Genomic DNA, 21,632 nt, shown 5'->3' with positions numbered 1-21,632 from the left:
TACAACACTCTTTCCCCATGATTTGAGTAGAAGGCTGCCAAGGAAAATGTTTCACATTATTGATCTTCCTATACTTTTCTTAGTAATGCTTCATGAGTTTGTTTCGTGCAAGGATAAGTAAAATGATTCATGCTGTGACTTATTTCTCTCTTAGTACATATATGTAAGGTGTTTACCTGTGACTTGTGGACTCTTTGATATGTAGGTCACGTTTTGTAGGTAACCTAAGTAAGAAAAGATATATCTGCATCGAGTGATTGGAGATGAAAATTGAATTCAAAACGAACTACAAAATTCCACTTACAGAAAGAGGGTGAGACGATCCAAAAGCAACTCCTGCCACTTATCACGACCAAAGCATCCCAATCTGAAGCCTTGAGAAGGCTGGTTCGAGTAGAGATGACAATTTCAAATCCTGACGTGTCTATCCGAACCAGATCGATGGATCAGATTTGTCAATAACCAAACGGCTGACACAAGGGCCAAAACACAGAACAAAGAATAAAGAGGTATATTGCCAGGTTATCTTTAGCTAATGCTGTCAACGACTATCAACAAGTTTTGAAGTACGAGACTGAATTGATTGATTTGATTGTCATCTTTGAATACGAGGCAACCTCTTCTTCCCTCTCCACAAATTTGTTTAGTACTGTGATTACAGGGCAAGAGTAGCAAAGCCAAGAAGGCGGCTTCCCTGGGACTATAAAGCAGGTGAAGGGATACGTGATGGATACAACTTTGCCTATTTGGCAACCACTATGAATTTTTCAAGTATTTAGCAAACTATATAGTCCTTTCAGAACATTTACTGCCCGATATCTTCAATTCATCAGTCATGATAAATTGAAAAACCAAAATCATTTCGACTTGGGCAAGCAATCAGGAACTCGCAGTCATCCTCAGTGCAGGTTCATCACCACCAGGTCCTGAAATAACAGGATTACACTAAACTAACCAGCTAACATTGGATGAGAGATTAGCAAAAGAAAAAAAAAAAGAACTTGCTTCAAGGATTCAAGTATTATATGAGTTCCAGAATTTGATGTACTTCACAACTGCAGGAACCCTGATACAGCACAAAACATCTAATCTGCACTGGGAGCCAGCAAGCAGCTCGGTCAAATATTGTACTTATCCAACAAAGAGGGTAAACCTCACAGGCTCTATAATTACAATATGAAAATACCTTTTCATCTATTTTTGTGTTAGCAGTGAGTTCAGCATAAAAAGAAATCGCGAACTTCACATTTCCATAGTTATACAGTAGTGGTCAAACAAAGGCTCTATAAAACATGCTGAAGATACACAAAAATGGGATGCTTCCTTGTTGGATGCAGTCTGAACATGTTTATGGAGTTCAAACGTGTGCTGTTCTGGTCAAGAATTCCAAAATTTAGTCATCTAACCAAGCTTACTTGGAACAGACTATGCATGATTAAGATTTCTGTTAAGCTTGTAATCCTGGCCAGGGCTGCAACTCAGGCAGGCCAATTGTAACCCAACCCAAGTTTAACCTGGTTAATATATTTTAAATCATATATATCATAAAATTGTCACGACCCTAATCCTACCTAAAGCTGCCGCTCTTTTCTCAATATCTGATGCAGTGCAATAACTGAATCCGAACAGAAATGATAGTGTTGGAGAACTACAAATGCAGAATCTTTTGAACAATAAGCACCAAACAAGTAAAATATTGCTAACCTTTTACCCAACCAGTACAAGGTTATAAGGCATATAATATTCTCAGGTAGGAAGTCTCATGGGCAAAGATAGTGTTTGAATTGACATAAAATTGGTTTAATCAGTTTGAAGTCAAAGCTTAAACATATAATCTTGTAAGATCCAAAAGGTCCAGCTTTTGAATAGTGGTATTTTTATGGTAAATCAGCATCATATATATAGGTTTCTTTTGATATTTGATGGAAAAGGAATTAAATAAGAAATAATAAAATTATAACATGCCATAAGATCGAGGGAAAAGGAATTATATAAGAAATAACAGGCAATGGTAGATGTCACAGAAATGAATGTGAATTAGAAAACAGTGCTGTTCATTAGTTTACCTTTAACTGCTCTCTAAGAGCCCCCCACCCTGATCCTGATCCTAGTTTACCAAAAATAGATTTGATGGGTCTCAAGCTGATTAACGGTATCAACCTTAACAGAGCTCATATATTTCCTACGTTCACATTAACAAGCCATAATATTTTAATATAATACATTGATGCAAACGAGGAATTCATAAAAGAACTGCTGGGGTTAATACTTGCTGCTACATTCTATTGGATAGCACTGAGGAAAACCCTGATGGTATTTTGGGTGGTTGCAAATTGCTCCATTTTCTTGGAGTGGTGGATAAGTGTTGCAAACATAGTTCCAACCAGTACATACCAACAATATTTACTAATCTGACCAAATACCAATATCTAAACATTAAGCTGGACACTGGTTCATATAAGGTTTATTTTTTTATTTATTCAATAATAATCAAACAGTATAGGTCGACATACTACTCAGTGTGCTGGTCCAATGCATACTGGTCCTATAGGTAATCAAAACTGGTATCAGTCTGATATTTAAAACTTTGGTTCTGACTTCATCTTAGCCTCGTAGTTACCAAGTATTTAGGATATCACCACATACAAGGATTCGCTTGACACCAATTTTTGACAATCAGTTGAGCCAATGGTACTAGTATATCAAGCAGTAGATTCGTAACATTGAAAAGTAATAAAAACTAAATACAAATACCACAAGGTACAAGTCTATACGATCCATTATTGGTCCTTGGCTAGATTGATAAATATCAAAAAGTACAATTTTGATCAATATTTAAAGCTTGTAATCAATAGATCATATTATACAAAAGACATTTTAAGATTTTTTTCACTCAAACAATTAATTATTACTAAAATCCTCCTCTCATCCTTAATGTATATGCAACTTTAGAGAACACAGACAATTCCAAGTCATCACTCTCTGAAAATCTGTAATTTGATACTAGGGTAAGATCAAACAGAAGTCTTACCTGTAGCTTGACATTGTGAGAGCCACAAGTCAATATGTTGTATAATCTGTTGTCTCACTTTTTGTACAGCTTCAGGAGATGTGCACTTTTCTGCATTACCTAAGAAAATTTACCAAGTGTAAGACCATGCAAACTGAATCCTCAGTCCAAGCACCCAATATGATACATTTCACATTATGAACTTTATCATAAACAATTACCGACAACAGTCAACTCTATTTAAATATCAACAAATCAAAAGCAAAATGCACTATGAGTGTCATTGGCTAGTCTTTATTAACAGCAGGTGTTCTTCAAGACTCAAGTGGCTTTAGTCATCGAGTAAATGAGAGGATCAAATTATACCTTCAATGTTCAAAGGAGACTGAGGGCATCCTCTAAGATCGCTACCGTGTCCACAATTATGACATTTGATCAAGTAGGAAGGCACTGGATAATTTTATAAAATAAGATATGTAAGTAATGCTACTAACACTCATGCTAAAATACTATTGTCACATAAAGAACTTTACTAGTCATACAAGCGATGAATTTTTTCTTAAGCATGTGCATGAATTTAATATATTTTCTTCTGAAATTATAACAATAACCATACAATCATACAGACAAGATTAAGAGAAATTGATTAGTATTTTCCAAATTCCTTTCATAGTTTATACGTATCATATTGCTTATATAGAATATTTTGTTTTATATTACTATGGTGACTACCTGAACTATTTGCAGCATATGCAACCAAAAGTAAAGCTTTAATGAACTTGCTTCATATTTAGCATGTGTATGCATACAACAACTCAGTAGCTTACAGCACTTCCTGTTTTAAATCAAAGTAAAATATATAAGTCCCAACAATTAAAAACAAATACATAATATGTCCTATTTATGATGTCTTTGTCAGTTGAATCCTCATCCCATAATATGTCATATTTCAGTTGTCATTCTCTACATCTGCAGAGGATGAAATGATAAAACTCCATCCAAAAAATATAGCTAAAATGTGCAGAATAATATTGGCATGTGAAACTAAGGCAGAAGTCCTGCTTCACTATTTAAATTATACAAAAGAATCATATTGTAAAGACATCAAATTGCCAATATGGAGTATCTTCAGAGGATTGAATTTAAGCTGCTAAGATTTAAGAATCACAAAAATATTCAACTGGAGAAACAGAACCAAGACCGAGCTTTCTAATACAATATAGCACAATAAACCAAGAAAAATGCAATGAATCTTACAATCTTCTGATGATTTTTGCTTAGAAGCATGGCGCCAAGGATCTTGTGAACCATTAGTAAACACTATCTTCGAACCTGCACATTCAAATAAAAGACCCTATACAGATTCGAGAGAGTAAAAGTGACATAAACATAAATTCATTAACTAGCTTATTAACAAAATTTTAAGGATAAAAATTGATTAAAAATGGAAAGGGATATTTTTAGTATCAATTTATAAGAATAAAGAAGATATTCAAAATTTCTCTAATCATAGAAAAACTAAACTCTAGGTACAATGTTTCATACTGACCAGTACATACATACAGGCTTAATAAACAATAAACCCTCTAAATGGGTGTCACCACCCGATTTTTTATTTTTTTATTTGAATGTATTAGGTTAGCTAGTCTCTCTCTCTATATATATATTTCAGTCTCGCCTCCCTCACACCAATGTGGATGATGCCATCAATCTACTTGGTGTCCACTCCTCTTCCTCCTACACTACCACCTCCTCTTTTTCTCTGATGGATCATTTGTGGGTTAGATTATGCCCCAACTTCATGTCAAGATTGCCACCCTTGTCCAACATTAAACAAATAGTTCGTGTAAATGTGAACTTTGAACAAGAAATTCATACTTACCAATACTAGATAATGATTGACAAAATCAGCCAGCGATATGATTATGGACTATATTATTATTATTCCAAAGAAGCAAATGTAGTCATCATTGAATAACTTAAATGTTTTTTTTAATTCCTAGGCTATTCAAAATGGAGCTTATGTATTAAAGACACCTGAACATTCATTGAAGTTTATTATCTTTTGGTAATTGTCCAAGCCGACATACATATTAGACACCTAATATCTGACACCAAGTTCATTAGCCAATGCATGTGTCTCTTTTTCTCCAGAACATAAGAGATAGATTACTCTTCTCTAGGATGTTGGTGTTGGCTTTTAAATGATCCTTTGTAATTGAAATCACTTATTAACATATTACTACCCAAATTAATCACATTTTTGCATCCACCTAAATTCTAAAAGTGTGTCTATGACACAAAAGTATGGGTATAAATCAAATTATATATGCTAATGAAATTAAAGGATACTGATTTCCAAATCTATTCACTATTGTTTTGTGTCCCATTATCAATGTTTGAGCACAACAGGTTTTTACTCATGTAAACATGTCTTACAAATTTAAAGAAGGCTAACAGCACATTATTCATTACCATAAAACAAGTAAAATAGTCAAATATAATTCGAGCAGAATACCAGCAATTCTTGTGCCCCCATAATATATGTTGGTCATTTCTACATCAGGATACACCCCTTCTCCAAAGATGTTTTTGCAAAGATCCAAATGGTACCTACATTTTCTCAAGAAAAGTTTATGTACAAATATAGTTCAATCATAAACATGATGAATTCAAAAAATCCAGAGCTTCCAACTCATTCCAGAAAAAAGTGTGCATCTCTTGAAGTAAAATAATATGATTTTGCTCTACATTTGATGCAATATACAGAAAGCATAGATACAATAAAGCAAGCAAAGTGTAACGAAGGTAGAAAAACATGATGCGGAAGATGAGCTCAAAAGCTGAATAAATGTAAGAAGAGGTGTTTCAAGAGGATAACCATGGCCATCAGGCCATAATGAAACTCAATGTCTCATCAAGGAAATATCATTAACTCCAAACCTTATCAAATATTCCTAATTAAATTCCTATTACACTAACAAAAAGAACTATATAAAGAGAAAATAAATAAATTAAAGATTACAATCAGCTTATTATTTTCCTATTCTCTTCCCTCTTCCCTGGTCATAATTTTTAATAGTTTGTCATATCAAGGCTGATTGATGTAATGTTTTCATATTTCTCCCGTTCAAATGTGAAGCTTATTTTGGATGACAATCAGCTGATTACATAGAAGACACTGAACAAGCCATCATTCAAAGTCGTACCAAACCCATACCAGCCCCTGGCCAAAATGATATAGGTCTGATTCATACCAGCCTGTCAATATGGTAAGCCGGTATGTGCCATGGTAGAGAGGATGTGGCAGGGAGGAGGAGAGAAAAGAACAGAAGAGAAGAGGAGGCGGATGAGAAGTATTGGGAGGCCGACAACAGGCAGTGAACGGGTAGGCCAACAATGTTCGGTGGCAATCATGCGGGCCAATAGCAATGAGTGGCAGTTGAGAAGCGGCATGAAGAGAAAACCCGATCCATGTCCTGGAAGTACTAAAACCCCAATTCACCGCTACTTCAAAATTAAAGGAAGTCTAATCCATGTCCAACAATAGCTAAGACCCTAAGTCATCACCCCTATAAAGAAATTAAACCAGATCAAACCAACCAAACAAAAGCCCTGGCCCATGTCCTAGTTTAAGCCTAAACCAGTAAATACTGCCTTGTACATATTGATCTGGTTGAATCCTGGTTCAAACAAAGGTTCACTGTACTGAGTTGTACCGCCCGGTACGGGTGGTACATACCAATCCGATTAGGAGACCGATACGCGGACCACCTTCACCAGGTGATACCCATTACATGACCCCATATCGGGCGATATGGGGTCTGTACCGATCAAAATCTGATTGTTACCGACTTGTACAGATCGATAACAGTCAGATTTCGACCCTTACCAATCAAGGGCTTAGATTGCCCTATTTCAAACGGTCAATTTGACCATTTGAACCATAAGAAAGGATTTTAAACCCTTTTCTTCCCTCTCTTTCAACCCTTTTCTTCCCTTCCCTCTCTTTTAAACTCAACAAAGGTGCGATTTATCAATTGGATCAAATTTGAGAGGTTAATTTGGGAGGATTAAGAGAAATGACACTCTAATCAAGAGATATGTGCATGGACCGAGTAATATTTTTACACACGCTACCCAAGATTCAGATCATGGAGATCGACGAGGTACTAGTCAAGTTTATACAAGGGGAAGGGGAAGGCAATGGATGATTTTAAGCAGATGTGACAGAGCCTACACAACGTAGACATAAAACGAAGTTCATCGTATTCACAATCATCGTATTATGGAGAATCTTACGACCAATAGCAGCACGGTGATAGTTGGTCATACTTCTTCGAGCAGCAGTATAATAATTCATCTTATGATACGGAGCAGCAAATTAGTAGCGAAAGTAGAAGTTCTGTCATTCTTCATGCTTCGCACCAATACATGTTATGATCGTCCTTGCATTAGGAGCCACCTTGAACACATGTAGTTCACGATGATCAGATTACGAAAATCACCACATCGATGCACCAATGGCATACAGTGTATCAATATACTATGTCGTGAAATTATTTTCAAGATTGAGTTCGACAAACATATCAAATTGATATACAAATACATAGGATCGATGATCCCGATCCACCGCCCGTGGAGTCCCGTCATTTTTTTTTTGTGGCAGAACTAGTTATATCTATCGATTGATTACTTGATTCATTTGAATCTTAAAGTTTAAGTTGTATAAAAAATAATCTAACAATTCAAATCATTTCTTTGTAAATAATTCAATATTAACGGAAAGAAAATCTAAAACATACCACAAAGCTACTCCTCAAAGCTCAAAAAAGATATGTGTCACTATTCTTTCCTAGTTTAGATTATTTTTGCTAAAATTATACTATATTTATATTTATTTCTAACTTAAAAGCTTTAATCCAACTTTTTGTTCTATTTTTAAAAAAAATTTGGAGCTATTTTTGATAATTTTATCGTACCATTGATATGCCCAGGCGTACCGACATACAGTATGTTAGTATGCCTCGGTACGCACCATATCAATAGCTAGTCGGTACCTCAGTACAAACCGGTAAGGCGAACCTTGGTTCAAACAACCGAAAGGATCGATATTTTGACTATCAATAGCATGTTCCTTGATCCTCCTCCTCGGCCTCCTCTCTTCTCCTTCTCCTCCTCTCATCATTCTTATCTTCCTTCAACCTTTAGTCTCCCCTTCTCTCGCCCTTTCTCTTTGGTATATACTAACCAATAAATGAATCAATGTGCATTGGGACCACCATTGATTCAACCAGTACTGGCATGTATCTTGGAATGGGACTTGAAACCTTGGTTACCAATACTTTAGTTCATCATAACATCAAATGAAATACTTGCCATAACCAACAAGCTTTACCAAATTATTTGTTACCATACATGTTTGCTCATAATGTCATGTTTTAATCATGAGACGTTCTAGGTTATCCATCAAGCATAATAGAGCTCTGAGAACTTCCTAATAAAAGCTCTATAGTTTTCTTAGTACTCCTACGTTTTCCTTCATTTAACATTTTCATCTTATGCTCATATGAGCCCCTAGAAGCTTTGCTGTTGCACCTCCACATAAAACAACACAGTACCAGTGTACATAAACAATGATTAAAGAAGGAATCAATCCTAGGAGCTTCCTATTAACATTTGAGTTCTTTACCAGCTAAAGATGGGTTTTCCCTGAGCCTTGCTGTCAACATCCAAAGACCGTCTACTTATTTCATTCATAGGATTTATGAAATTTGTTGCTTCTCTACCAAGACCATATTTCCAATTCCATAACTAAATCAAGCTAGGTACTGAAGCAGTTAAATATATATTTGAACCTCCAAAAGATGCAATTGTAACCTTTGCATCAAATTAAACAATATTAATATTGAATTTTGATAATAAGAAATATTAACTAGATAGTTTTTTCAATCTTTCTATATCCAATATTTCAAACAACAGTAGTATCCAAGAATTATGCTGTCAATTCTTAGAAACCAAATTCAGCAAGGAAATTTCTTCATATTTTTTATCTAAAAAGCTTGTCATAGTCATATGTAAACCATCCCTCTCTCAAATGAACTTCCCTCTTTCAAATGAACTTTATGTTGCTCTGTAAAATCTTATCTTATATATGTGTATATTTATTTGCAAGATTTAAAATCTTAGTCTGGTGCTGATACAGATGAGCGGCTGAAATGATATGGTTTGAGTATGAACCAATGTGTTGACACTTGATATGTGTTGGTATTGCATGAACCAAACAGAAAGGGGGAGAGAAGATGGTAGGAGGAGAAGAAGAAGAGGAGCAAGATGAGGCCTTGCAGAGGAGAATGAATAGAGCAGAGATGGAGATGGAGGTGGAGGAAGAGACATAGTAATAAGAGAAGAAAACAGTAATCTGGATGAGAAGAGGAGACAACAGAAACACAAGACAGAGGAGGCAGCAGCAGCTATATGGCGGGGAAGAGGAGGCAGCAAAGGCAACAAAGAGAAAGAGAGATCATGTGAAAGTGATAGAGGTGCTTGAGAAAGAAAGAGAACACAAGAACCAAAGGATACAAAAAACAGAAAAAAATGGCAACTGCCACTCACTGTTGTCAAATATATAAATAAAAGAAATTATAGGTACCAGATGGCACAGCTCATAGCCACATACCAAACTGAACTGGGCAATATCGCCCGATTCAGTTCCCGATTGACTATCTGACTAATAAATAACGTTGGTACAGAATAGATTTGATACCTAGATTATTTGTATTTCATCTACTACCTTAAATTACTGCTTTGAGCAACAATGAAGAACCAATAGAGTTCAACTTAATCCCTCTACATCACACATACTAAATCTCATGAGTGACACATCACAATTCTTTTAGTGTTTTTCATATTTCAACTTCTTATGGATGAAATCCCAAGTTCCATAACATGTGATGCCTCTTTCTTTCTTTAACACCGCTAACAAAAACAAATGACATAGAGGAAAATGTTAGGAGAGATATCAATCCAAGCAAACATCTCTAATTCTCTTGTTTTGAGATGGAGCCAAAAGGCATACTATACATATTTTATGTGTAAAAAGATCATAGTGTGATATAGGATGAAACAAGCACTTTCATGGATCATTTAATGAAAGAATACCTTGTATCAATATTTGGTGAACGAACAGTACCATTCTTTGGTGCCACTTGGAAATATGCAACCTCAGTACAAACTTGGAACCACCATAGTCGATCAGCTATCAAGCAGAACATATCATTAACACATGAAATGTAAGAGTGCATATAAAAACTTTTTTTATGATAAAGCAAATCTAAAATAACTTGTGCATGTGCCTAAAAGAGGCACGCGCACACACACACACACAGAAAAGCTAGGGTGACAAATTACCACTATTTTCACCCGGAGTTATGTTCTTTAAATGCTGTTGATCATAAGATTCAAGTGATGCACCAAATTTTCCAAGATAATAATTTCTCACATAGTTAGCATATACTTCCTGTAAGCACCACAAATATTCATAAAGCTTTTTCTTTCAGCAAAAAGGAGGCAGACCTCCCACTCATTCTATATATGAAATGTTACTTACATAAGATGTAACAGCAGATAACCAAACACAAGAAAAAAAGCATATATGTAAAAACATAGAACAAGAGATAGTGTACACCAGCACGGGCCTTATACTGTAGAGTTCCAATCATGCTATGCATTCTCACCATGTTGCTGGCACACTGAAGGTTGATCAAAATTAAATTGAAATTAAGATCAAATTGTAAGTTTTGTATATTTCATATTTCTTAAGACATTAGAGCTTGATTCTATTAGATGTCTCTGGTTTTTCCTTCCATATGTCAAAGATTTTCCATATATATTATTAAATTACACAAAATTAACAATATCTTTTATAAGGTCAACCTTGAAATTTTAATTATAAAGTGATACGTTATAAAAAATGTTCTAATCTTTTATGGTCTAGAAGAGCCTAAAAAGCCAATGATACAACTGGTTTAATAGAAAGAAATGTATCAGCAAATTACAATGTAATCTTAAAATGAGCCTGATAGTTGGGACATTACAGATTGTGCTCAGAAAAATACTGATTAAAATTGTTCTTTTGTTTATTAGGAAAGCTGGATAATACTGCTAAATCTTAGAAGACTTCCTAAGGTAGCTTCTATGTGGTGATTAAAGAACCTAGTTTAGCAATGAGAGGAAGCAAAATCCAGTTGAGAATTATATGTTAGCACTTGAAGATTGTTATCATCTTTACTATTGTCCCCATCGGTAGCTCAACTGGCTATCTCTTTTCCCTACCCAATTCAACCACCTATCCTAAAATGGGGAGAAGATCCGCATGACATATTCCATGTATCACATGGAGCCAGGGCCTCTGTTTTTCCTAAAATAAATGTGTATTTTGAAATAAAAAAAAAGTTGGTTAATTAGTCTTAAAAGATAGTTTATTAGGAAATTCCTCGTGAGTCCAAATATCGCACTTGAGAAAGTAAAGGGAGGGGCTCTAGTCTAATTCTCTTGCTACACATTCAGACTATACTGATGAAGATGCTTAAACTATCAATCTGCATGCAATGCTCTATAAGACAAGTTACGTTAATTATTTTAGAATATGAGTGAAAAAATTCAGTTAAATACTAATAAAATCTAAAATTCTAATAATGTGCCAAATTAATCTAAAAGATCTCATGTTAACTTAAGGAAAGTGTATAAAAGCTTACCAATAAGTTACTTCCATTCTTCTTGGCATCAACAAGAGGAGAGCATAGAACGTCAGGATTTCCATACTGAAACTAAAAAAGTTAAAGCATTTGCTAAGTATTAGAAATGCCAAAAAACCTCTGCCTTACTTATGTCACTATCTATGTAATCTACTTACTGCTATTGCTGCAGCATCAGCCAATAGGTATAAGAAGTCATTGTCATTTTGAAGCTGCAGTCAATGAATAATAACATGACTAATACTGCATGTTAAAGAAACTTGTATAGAAGTCCAGTAATTAAATGTTTATCACAGTAACATGGGACAAAATACATATATGGCTGATGATAATTGCATAAAGTAAAGGAAATTATTTACCTGTCAAGGCTTCTTTAAAAAAATTATCTCAAGAACCCTAGCACCACAGTTTATTGCTATCCAGCTAAGTTTTTTGAAGCATCAATCTTTCAAAATACATTAGACAATAGAAGTCTTAATTTACCACTCAAGCTTTAAACAAACATACATATCTCTTGAATTTGACAAAGAATACCAAATAAAAAATGGTAGACCATCAATAAAGAACCAAGGTAAAACAGGTCATGACCTCCTCCTAAATGAAGTTCTTTAACTACTCTCAAAATCCCTTTCAAAAAGTTATCAAACACCCATAAATTTACAAAAACATTTTTTTTCTTTGGTAGTTGCAATAGTTTTTTTTCAAAAAACTAAGCCAAACATACTCTTAGTACTATTGCTTACTTGCAACCTAGTCAAAATTCACACACAAAAAAAAGTAACAGATTTGACATCAACAAATAAATCATTTGATTTTCATATGAAAATAATTCGAATTTCACTCCTACCTAGACTCCTACCCAACAAGGAAGCATCATTTTTCAGGACTTATTGATCACTTAAAGCAAGAAAAAAGATGCAAAAAAGATGAACATGTTTCGCATAACAAAAAGTTACAAACTGTGTGTAGCCCGTGATGGCTTCTTTTAGTTTGAGTGATTGGAATGATAGTATATAATCTTCAATGTTTAAGTGATTCAACATGTCTATATGGAAAATCTAATCATCAAACAGCTTGAGAAAAAAAAATTGTCTGATATATTTTATTTGTAAATTGTAACCAATGGAAAATGTTCTTCTATTTAGGTCAAATGTCAAACTTGGTTTGAGGGTTAATTGTAGGAACACAAAATTATGTATCAACTATCAAGGATAATTTCCAACCTAATTGTAGGAACACAAAATTTTGTATCAAGGATAATTTCCAACCTCCATATTGCTCTAAACTTGAACTTCAACAAGTCAAATCTTATAAATAAAAAATTTAGCAGGTATAGAAACTGATCCATGTAACATAAATAAGAAATACATGACCTTGGGTCCTCGGCGTCGAGTATACTAAGCCAATGGAGTCAGACTCTACAAAAGACCAACTGACCTAAACCTCTTCCCATATTGTAGAAATGCAAAAAATGTACCATTTTAAAGCTATAAAGCTCAAATAACTTATTGAAAAACATTGGCACATGACTTCAACATGGATAAGGAAGATATTGACAAGTATACATAAGGGACCGAGAACACAATAAAATATGTATTTATCCTGAAATTCTAGCTAAGACATGACAAGAATAAAATTATCTATTATACACAAGACACATTCAGCTCAACTTCTCAAAACTAGAAACCAGTGTAGCAACAACTATTACCTTAGCTGCACCAAATAATTTTTTTACTGATTTTCCATCAGATTGAAGTTTTTCATCAACAAGATTGGTTATTTCTTGAAGCACAGCTTTGCATTCAGCACCAGCAGAATCTCCAACCTGAAAAAACAATAATGACGTAATATTTGATTAGTAATTAAAACACAAGTTCACTTTTTTTTATTTTTAATAATGATTTTCACATGAAGAAACTAAAACAATATGAAAGGTCAAGAACCCCCCACGCACTTGCCTATCGATCATTATTCTTCAACCCAAAACTTCATTGCTAATTACAAAAACAACCAATAATTTGCTTTGTTGGAGAACAACCTAATAACTAAGTATATTTGCTTGATTCAAGCAGCAATGCACATTTTGACCTAGATTTAAGTATAATTATTTAACTAAAATATCAAAAAATGACTAATCAAACTCCATAAAGGAAAAAATAATACCTCCTCCTCTCTTGCTTTGATCCTTCTATCCTTAAAGCAACCATCCCAGTTTCTCACTGCCAGTGGTGTAGCCCTGCTTTCCCACCAAATTCCTCCATCTCCTCATCTTAAACTCTCTCTTCGTCATGTGCCTTAATCTATTAACCCATCTACCCATCAATAGCCCTCATTGATCCTTCCCTCCATTATATTTCCTCTAACATTATTCTAGTAATTAGCCTTCCTCTTCCCATTCCTAGTGGTGGCTACAACACAAGTATAGGAAACTAAATCACCACTTTTTATTTTTAAGACAAAAAATTGAAAGAAAAAGGCAGCAAAATGATCTGAGAGAAAAAAATAACAAGGGGAATGATGAGTTTCTAAGAATGTTGATAGCTAATGGAGTGACTTACCTTGGTACAAGAACAAAATTGTATGAAGCTCACAGAGATGAGGTAGGAAAGTACGAGGGCATTACCTTAGCATGATTTATGAGAAGTAGGGAATGAAAGGGCATTATTAGTAACAAAAAATTAATTTCATCATCCAATTTCTTACTGTTACCTAGGATATTCCAAGCCAACTAAATGAGAATGGTTATGGCTTGATCGACATTAATATGATAGCACTATACTAGTGATAAAGATGCAGGAGAGAGTGAGAATATTACTTTAGCATGATTATGGAAAGAAGGGAAGAGGAAAATTTTGGTATATAAAAGAAAGAGGATGGTCTAATCATCCGATTATCAATATCTTTTATGAAAAATGTCCAATTCTCACTTGTTGAAAAGTAACAGTCAACATATAGTTAATGGAACTGCAGGGAAATTTCTATAAAATGATTATGGAAAGAAGGGAAGAGGAAACTATTTGGCAATATAAAAGTAAGAGGATGGTCTAATCATCTGATTATCAATATATTTTATGAACAATGTCCAATTCTCACTTGTTGAAAAGTAGCCGTCAACATATAGTTAAGGAACAGCAGGGTAATTTCTATAAAAAACAGCCAATTTTGTGCCGTGATGCTTTTAGTGGAGCAAGTAACTATTGTGTCATGTCTAAATCATGGGGATTGCTGCATGTGGCAATATTGAAAATGACACCCTACATTGGTACAGTATATAAAAGGCAGAATATCTCAAGCACCTGCTGGTCAAACTCTTTGAAGTTGTAAATTGCAAGAACAACTCCTGAACTTGCAAGACTCCCACAAGTTAGATGAGGGAACTTCAAACGGAACCAAGCACTGAGTGCTCCAGAATATGAAACACCAAAAACAAACCAAGGATTCTCAGTTTCTGATATATTATATTTTGCATTCAAATATTCCTGCAGAAGAAAAACAGCAATACTAACTGTAAGTTCTAAATCACTTTAAACATAAAAGAACTGAACAAAAGAATAGTTAATAGATGGAAAGTTAAGAAAGGGGAGAGAAATATCAAAAGGGCATATATGTTCTTGATCCCAAAATTTGGGAGAAGAGAAATAGTTAAGAGATCATCATTTGATATGGCACTTTCTGGCACTATCCACTTGGCAGCAGGCGAAGGACCTCCAGGCTGACGCAGTGCGACACCTCAGACCCAGACAAGGCAACCACCCAGCCTCCGCCCTGTTTGGCGTCGTACAGGTCGGCGCCGGACACCCCGGAGCCGTTTCGCAAAACTCGGGACGGGCCGCACAGCGCCACACGAGCTGACGCAGTGTGACACCTCAGACCCGGACAAGGCGACCACACAGCCTCCGCCTTGTTCGGCGCCGTACAGCCTACAGGTCGGTGCCGGACACCTCGGAGCCGTTCTGCACGGCACCAACCCGAGCAGCGCTGCACGGTGCCGACCCATAAGGGTCGATCGACACTCGTTTGCAAAGTACAGGCCCTCCAACCGGGGAGTCGACAGTCACTAAAGGATCGCGTACGACCGACCGCCCCAGGGCAGGTATAAGAGCCAGTCCTCTAACCAATGAGGGGGGGACTTTTTGGGCACATTCAACTGACTCTTATTCCACTCAATGCTAACTTAAGCTTCGGTGGGGTCGAGTCGGGGAATCCCCCGCCTGACCTCAACCTGTGTGCAGGAGCGTAGCAAGGGAGAAGCAGGCCGCTCGCCAAGAGAGAAGATCGCACTCGGGGGACGAGGCTCGAACCTAACCCGACCTGACGCTCGCTCTCACCACTCGAGCGTCCACGTGGGCGACCCTACCCATCGGGGACTGGACCAAGTCGTGCTGACTCCTCGACCTCGGCGTAAAGGTTCACCAACAGTAGCTAGTTTCCACTCTAATTGCCATTATTGGTCCTGTGAGGCATCAACTGCAGGATTGCTAGTCCTAGTGCCAAAGTTTTGATGTATGTCAAATCGTTTGATGATATATCAAATTCCAGACCTACCTTCTGCAATGTGCCATATACTTAAAACCATAGTGAATAGTAGAAAAGATACATATACACAATTTATGTCTAATGTAACCATAAAAGAATAAAAAATAGACAATTTAGATAGACTGCCATCTTGGAGTGACTGAACAAAGTAATTGGTGCACATGTATGCAACCATTATAGTATGTAAATTCATTCGACATGCTTGATAAGACCTAAAGAAGACAGTCTCTTTGTACATATAACTGCAAACCATAGCGCTAAGCATGTCCCGAATCCAAAAGATCCCAAGTACAGTGCACCAATGAAGAGAACATGTAAAATCACAATGGCTAACCCAATCTTCAAGTGATTTGTACAATAATCAGCCTAAATTGGTTCGGATAGTGTTAAAGTAAGTATGAAGAATTGATTGCATACCCAATTAAGCCCCTATTTGCTTTACAAAGCATACCCAAAAAATCAAGAAGCACTGCAAGCATGGAATAGCAAGAAAGTAATAGACCAAGTCAATCAGTAGGTCCCTCAAACCCCAGTACTCAATTCAGGCTTGCTGAGAGAACCCATCTCCTGCTGGAACTTCTCTAGTCAATAACTGAACATAAATCACTAAAGAGTGTGTGTCAGTTACTAGTAACAGTCAGTCAAAAAGAAAGAACTAAGAAAATCAAGCTGTCTCCCCCTCAAAGCCTAGTCATTGTCAAAGGCAACGTTATGGAAAAATATAAGATAAGTTTTAATGGCTAGCTGTAAATTTTAAAATTGAGATACTAAATAAAAAAGTTACATACTTTGACAATGAGAGGACATGAAAACCAATGAATCTTGTGCCTTTCACATATATACTGTCATCACATAAGAGCAGGCATAAGCGTGAGGTTACCACCAATGGACAGACTAGGGAGATCAATATATGCAACCTTATCACAATAAGAAGAGAAGTTGCTTGTATGATTTAACCTTAATCACCTAGATCACAATACAGCAAGCATCCAATGTCATGACATTAGAGGAAATTGACTTGTATTATGCTTGATTTCAGGAAATGCCTAACTGTTCTTCCCTTAATAATTATCATACACAAAACAGTTAACTCGGAACATTGTCTCAAAACTGCTTCGCAGTTATCACTTTAACAACACAGATCTGAAGGTACACTAGTCATACACAAAACAAGTTGGAGGCAGTAGTTAATAAAAAGAACTTACACAATAAACCCTCAAAAGAAAGTAAAGAACAATAAATTGAATATAAGAACAGAAAAGAAGAAGAAGAAGAAACAGACTCGATGTGGTGTGGTACATACCTGGTAATACTGACGGAAAACAGCCAAGTCAAATAAAGCCTGTTTTGAGGACAGAAATCTCAGGTTATTTGTCGTCAGTTGCTTGAAAGGGGAACTCTTTCCATAGTATCGATGCTCAAGAGAAACTATAGCAGCACCAAACTTCTTTGCTAGTACCTACATCTTGTTGCAAATGTTAATATTCAGGTGTAATAAAAAGTAAAAACAATCATAACCAATTTGTGTAAATAGAGCTAACAGGAATAGACCTTTAAAAAAGATAACATGGAAAAACAAACATTGTAGACTTCTTGAAAATCATAGGCCTCTATTTCTCATCCTCCACTTATCATAAAGAAAGGACAATAAACTGCTTCATCTTAGTAACAAATAATAACTAAATTACATAAGTGGCAGCTATGCCTATGTAACCATCAGAAAATACAGAAAATCAATCAACCAACAACATAAAAACATTACATAGGAAGTTCAAAGAGATTGCCAAACATCAGAAGTAGTTACCATTTAAAAGATCGAGAATAAGATCAATTGTTTGATTCAGTATTTGCTAATGACCCGAATGAAAATACAATATTTAGAATTTTATACGCCTCCAGTTGGCATCCAACATGTCGACAAGCCACAATATATGTTTTCCACAAATCGTTGAGTTACAGCAGCCTATTTATTATCATAAGAACCAAGAAAAAAAATGATTCGGAAAACATAAATAGAAAGAAGCATTGTACTTACAGATGTATAATCATTGACAATCCCATTGCATGCAGATTCACCACAAATTTTAAGAAATATTGGCCCCTTAGGAACTTGGTAGTAATCAAGAAATTCATAAAACCGTTGCCTGAATTTATGATGGTCCTGCATAGTTTATCCACATGAATTTAGTAAACAACAAGAAACAATAAAAGGGGGGAAGATCCCAGCTAAGTCTATTTTCATGACATAGATGGAGAAGGTTCTTATGATTTACAATCAGTGAAGCTAAACCACCACAAAGTGATGATGGATTTAAAATTACAGGTCCCTGATTCGTAAAGTTCTTGCAATTAATAGATTGAATAACAGGGAAAAAACAAACTTGTTCAAATAGAACAGGTAAATTGAATAGAATTCAGTTTGGACAAGGCCAGTTTTGCAAGAGATTGTGAGTTACTTCTTTTGCCAAATTTACTACCCCATAGATAACTAATAGAAATCTCAGAAAAAAGAAAACAAATGAAACATTAATACAAAGTTAAAAAGAACTCTTCATATAATTTCAAAATACACGTCACATGATAATAAGAACACAAACTCCAGGCTGTTAGGGGAGAAGATGTTACTCCTAAACAGCTATACAGTATGACTACAAAGTATGGGAAACCACTCATCAAACTTTTTGAAACTTGATAATTACGAGTAATTATTGTTTTAATGCTAAAGCCAAACCTAGTTGTGAATATCATTAGGCATAAACATATGAATAGGTAATCAAAGTTCTAAATTTCTGTGTGCTTTTTCCTGACGTAATGAATATATATCAAAAAAATACTTTCATGCTCAGTGTAGAAGATGCACGCTGATTCTTGTGCTTCTAACTCTAAACGGATGGGGGTGAAAATTTACCAAAATAAAGTCTAGGAATCAGTCAATCAAAAATCCAAGGGAGCTCTCTTTACTTACATCGATCAGTCTACGGTCAAACAGCCTTTTGCTTTCTCCTAATCCAAACATCCTTAAATTACCCTCCTACAAAGTACCCCGAAGCATCGTACGCGATTGCTTCGCATTCGCGTCCAATAAACATGAATCGAGAACCCTAGTTCTAAAGGGACAAGGAATTTAGATTCTAGATCATTCGTGATGAATCAAGGTCTTACAGTAAACATTACATGAACCTTTCAGTGGTAAAAGAGGAAAACTAAAAACGAAAAGAGGAGACATGCCGTGGGGGAGAAGTGATCGAGGGTCTGATTAAACCAGTGTTCATCTCTGGTAAGGTAGGCGTTGTTGCCACGATGCTGATCGGAGAGGAAATCCCGAGACTCCGCCAAGAAGAAGGACAAGAATAGGAGCAAATGGGCGAGAGGATAACCAAAGCCGGAGAAGATCCCCATATGAAGCGATGGTGCGAGGGTCCAAGGGTGGTGGTGGGTGTTCTCGAGAGGGGCTTTTCTTGTGTTTGATGATATGCCTCAACCTACACTCCTTTCTTCCTCCACGGGCAAAGCAATCGACACGTGCGGAGCAACGAACGGCTGGGACGCGAGGAAACGTCCCGACCCATTGCGCTGCAGCGCGAGGCTTCGTGAAACATTAGTAAAAGATATCCTATTTCAGTATAATCGTCGAAATTCTTTTTTGGGACGATTTATTCAATAAAATCTGTTTTTTTTACGATAAATATTTTTTAAATTTTTATCATAAAGAAATTTTAATTTCAAAAATATCCCTAAAAATGAGATATTTTGTTGATCGAAGACCACCTCTACAATGAATGAATTGATTTCATTCGTAATATGTTCTTTTATCTCTATCGAAGTAAATTTTTTTAATATGATAATAAATATATAGTGATTACGTGGATGATTGAATGGCATATCATCGTATTAAATATCTCATCAAATTAATATTGTACATAACTATACCGATCATAATGTTTAATGGTTCGATCGACTCTTCCGATTCAATAATTTACACAAATGATAAATTATTAAAAAATATTTAAAAAGCTTGAAGCTCCGATACACATGACATAGTCTTGTGAGGGACTAGATCATATGAAGGTATGATCGGGAGCTACTGGAAGCTCCACTTCGGTAAACAACACGACGGTAAGAATGGCTATGGATTCAAAGAGTGAAGGTCATTGCACCGCAGAGGCGGGTCTTCCGTGCGTGCATCGAATTTTGTATCAGATGAAAGCCTTGGTCATCAGCATATGGGGGTTGTGTTCCACCGAGGGAATAGTTCGAATGTAAGTACCAGTGAGTTCCATGGGAGGGGGACTTGATCATGCAGAAGTATGATCGAAGCAGCTGGAGAGTTGGACTGCTCCAGAGCTCATATTCGCTTAAGGGAGCTCGACAAGTCAGAGGACAAGGTCGAGTAAACGAACGTTGCTACCAAGGAAGCTAAGGAGAACAGAATCGGTGCAAACCCTACAGCGTGATGGCAGAGGCCATGCATGGGAGTTGCAGTCTATCTTTCCATCGACCAGAGGGAGTTGCTTGGAGAACACAGAGGTGTTGAAGCAGGGGGTCGAAAGGGGTGAGGAAGCGACGATGAGTCCAGAGGGACTTAGCTACCCAAAATCAAGCATCAGTTAGAATGGAGGTGGACTCGGAGGAGTGCCACAGAGGCATATCTACTGATTGTGAAGAAAATGAATGCAGATGCGAGGCGACGGATAGTAGTGCCATGGGCATGGAAGCGCCATGGTACCGCAGAGGTGGGACTTCCGTAAAAGTCATTGATCCCTTGCTCTCATGGAGGGAGAGCGCTTAGTCGTGAAAGAGGCCGAGGAGGTGGAGCATGCAGAGGCAATCTCCAAGTACCGAGATAAGGCTGAAGGGCAGAGGCCGAGAAACTTCGTAAGACCGGTGTCAATGAGCTTCTCATCAAGATAACCGAAAGTGAAGGACTTCGGGTCATGCAAGAGGGCATAACCAAGGAACGAAGTAGGCAGTACGTGGTGCTGTACCTTTGCTACTCAGTGGAGTAGGCGGTAGGGTTGATGGAGAAGACGGTACAATCCTAAAGGCGACCAAACCTATGAGAGAATTCTTCCTGGGTCGATGCCCGAGCGGTTAATGGGGACGGACTGTAAATTCGTTGGCGATATGTCTACGCTGGTTCAAATCCAGCTCGGCCCAAAAATTCGCCAACGAATTTATAATCCGTCAACAGATAAAGACTAATTAAATAATATCATGCAAGTTTTTTTTTTGTAATATTTACAGGTATATAATTAATTAATTAATTAATTACTTTATTGTTATTAGTCAGTTTATTAATCTTATGTACTGGTGTATTCAATATTCAACAT

At 36.3% G+C, this 21,632-nt stretch overlaps 1 protein-coding gene across 1 annotated transcript; it reads right to left on the bottom strand.

Moving 5' to 3' along the window:
* Nucleotides 1-559: 559 nt before the first annotated feature.
* Nucleotides 560-19,862, bottom strand: LOC135635412 (probable serine protease EDA2). Its single transcript, XM_065146454.1, has 14 exons — nt 19,531-19,862; nt 18,338-18,463; nt 17,606-17,761; nt 15,063-15,245; nt 13,475-13,591; nt 11,925-11,978; nt 11,767-11,838; nt 10,421-10,529; nt 10,172-10,268; nt 5,529-5,623; nt 4,268-4,342; nt 3,377-3,460; nt 3,032-3,130; nt 560-926 (listed from the first exon to the last, which is right to left on the bottom strand). Exons 1-14 carry the CDS (start codon nt 19,699-19,701, stop codon nt 880-882), a joined length of 1,485 nt encoding a protein of 494 aa, XP_065002526.1. The 5' UTR covers nt 19,702-19,862; the 3' UTR covers nt 560-879.
* Between the last annotated feature and the right edge of the window lie 1,770 nt (nt 19,863-21,632).

The sequence above is a fragment of the Musa acuminata genome, chromosome BXJ3-4 (assembly GCF_036884655.1).
Source record: "Musa acuminata AAA Group cultivar baxijiao chromosome BXJ3-4, Cavendish_Baxijiao_AAA, whole genome shotgun sequence".
Taxonomy (NCBI): Eukaryota; Viridiplantae; Streptophyta; class Magnoliopsida; order Zingiberales; family Musaceae; genus Musa; species Musa acuminata.
The sequence above is the reverse complement of the archived record's forward strand: the minus strand, read 5'-3'. Positions and strand labels throughout refer to the sequence as shown.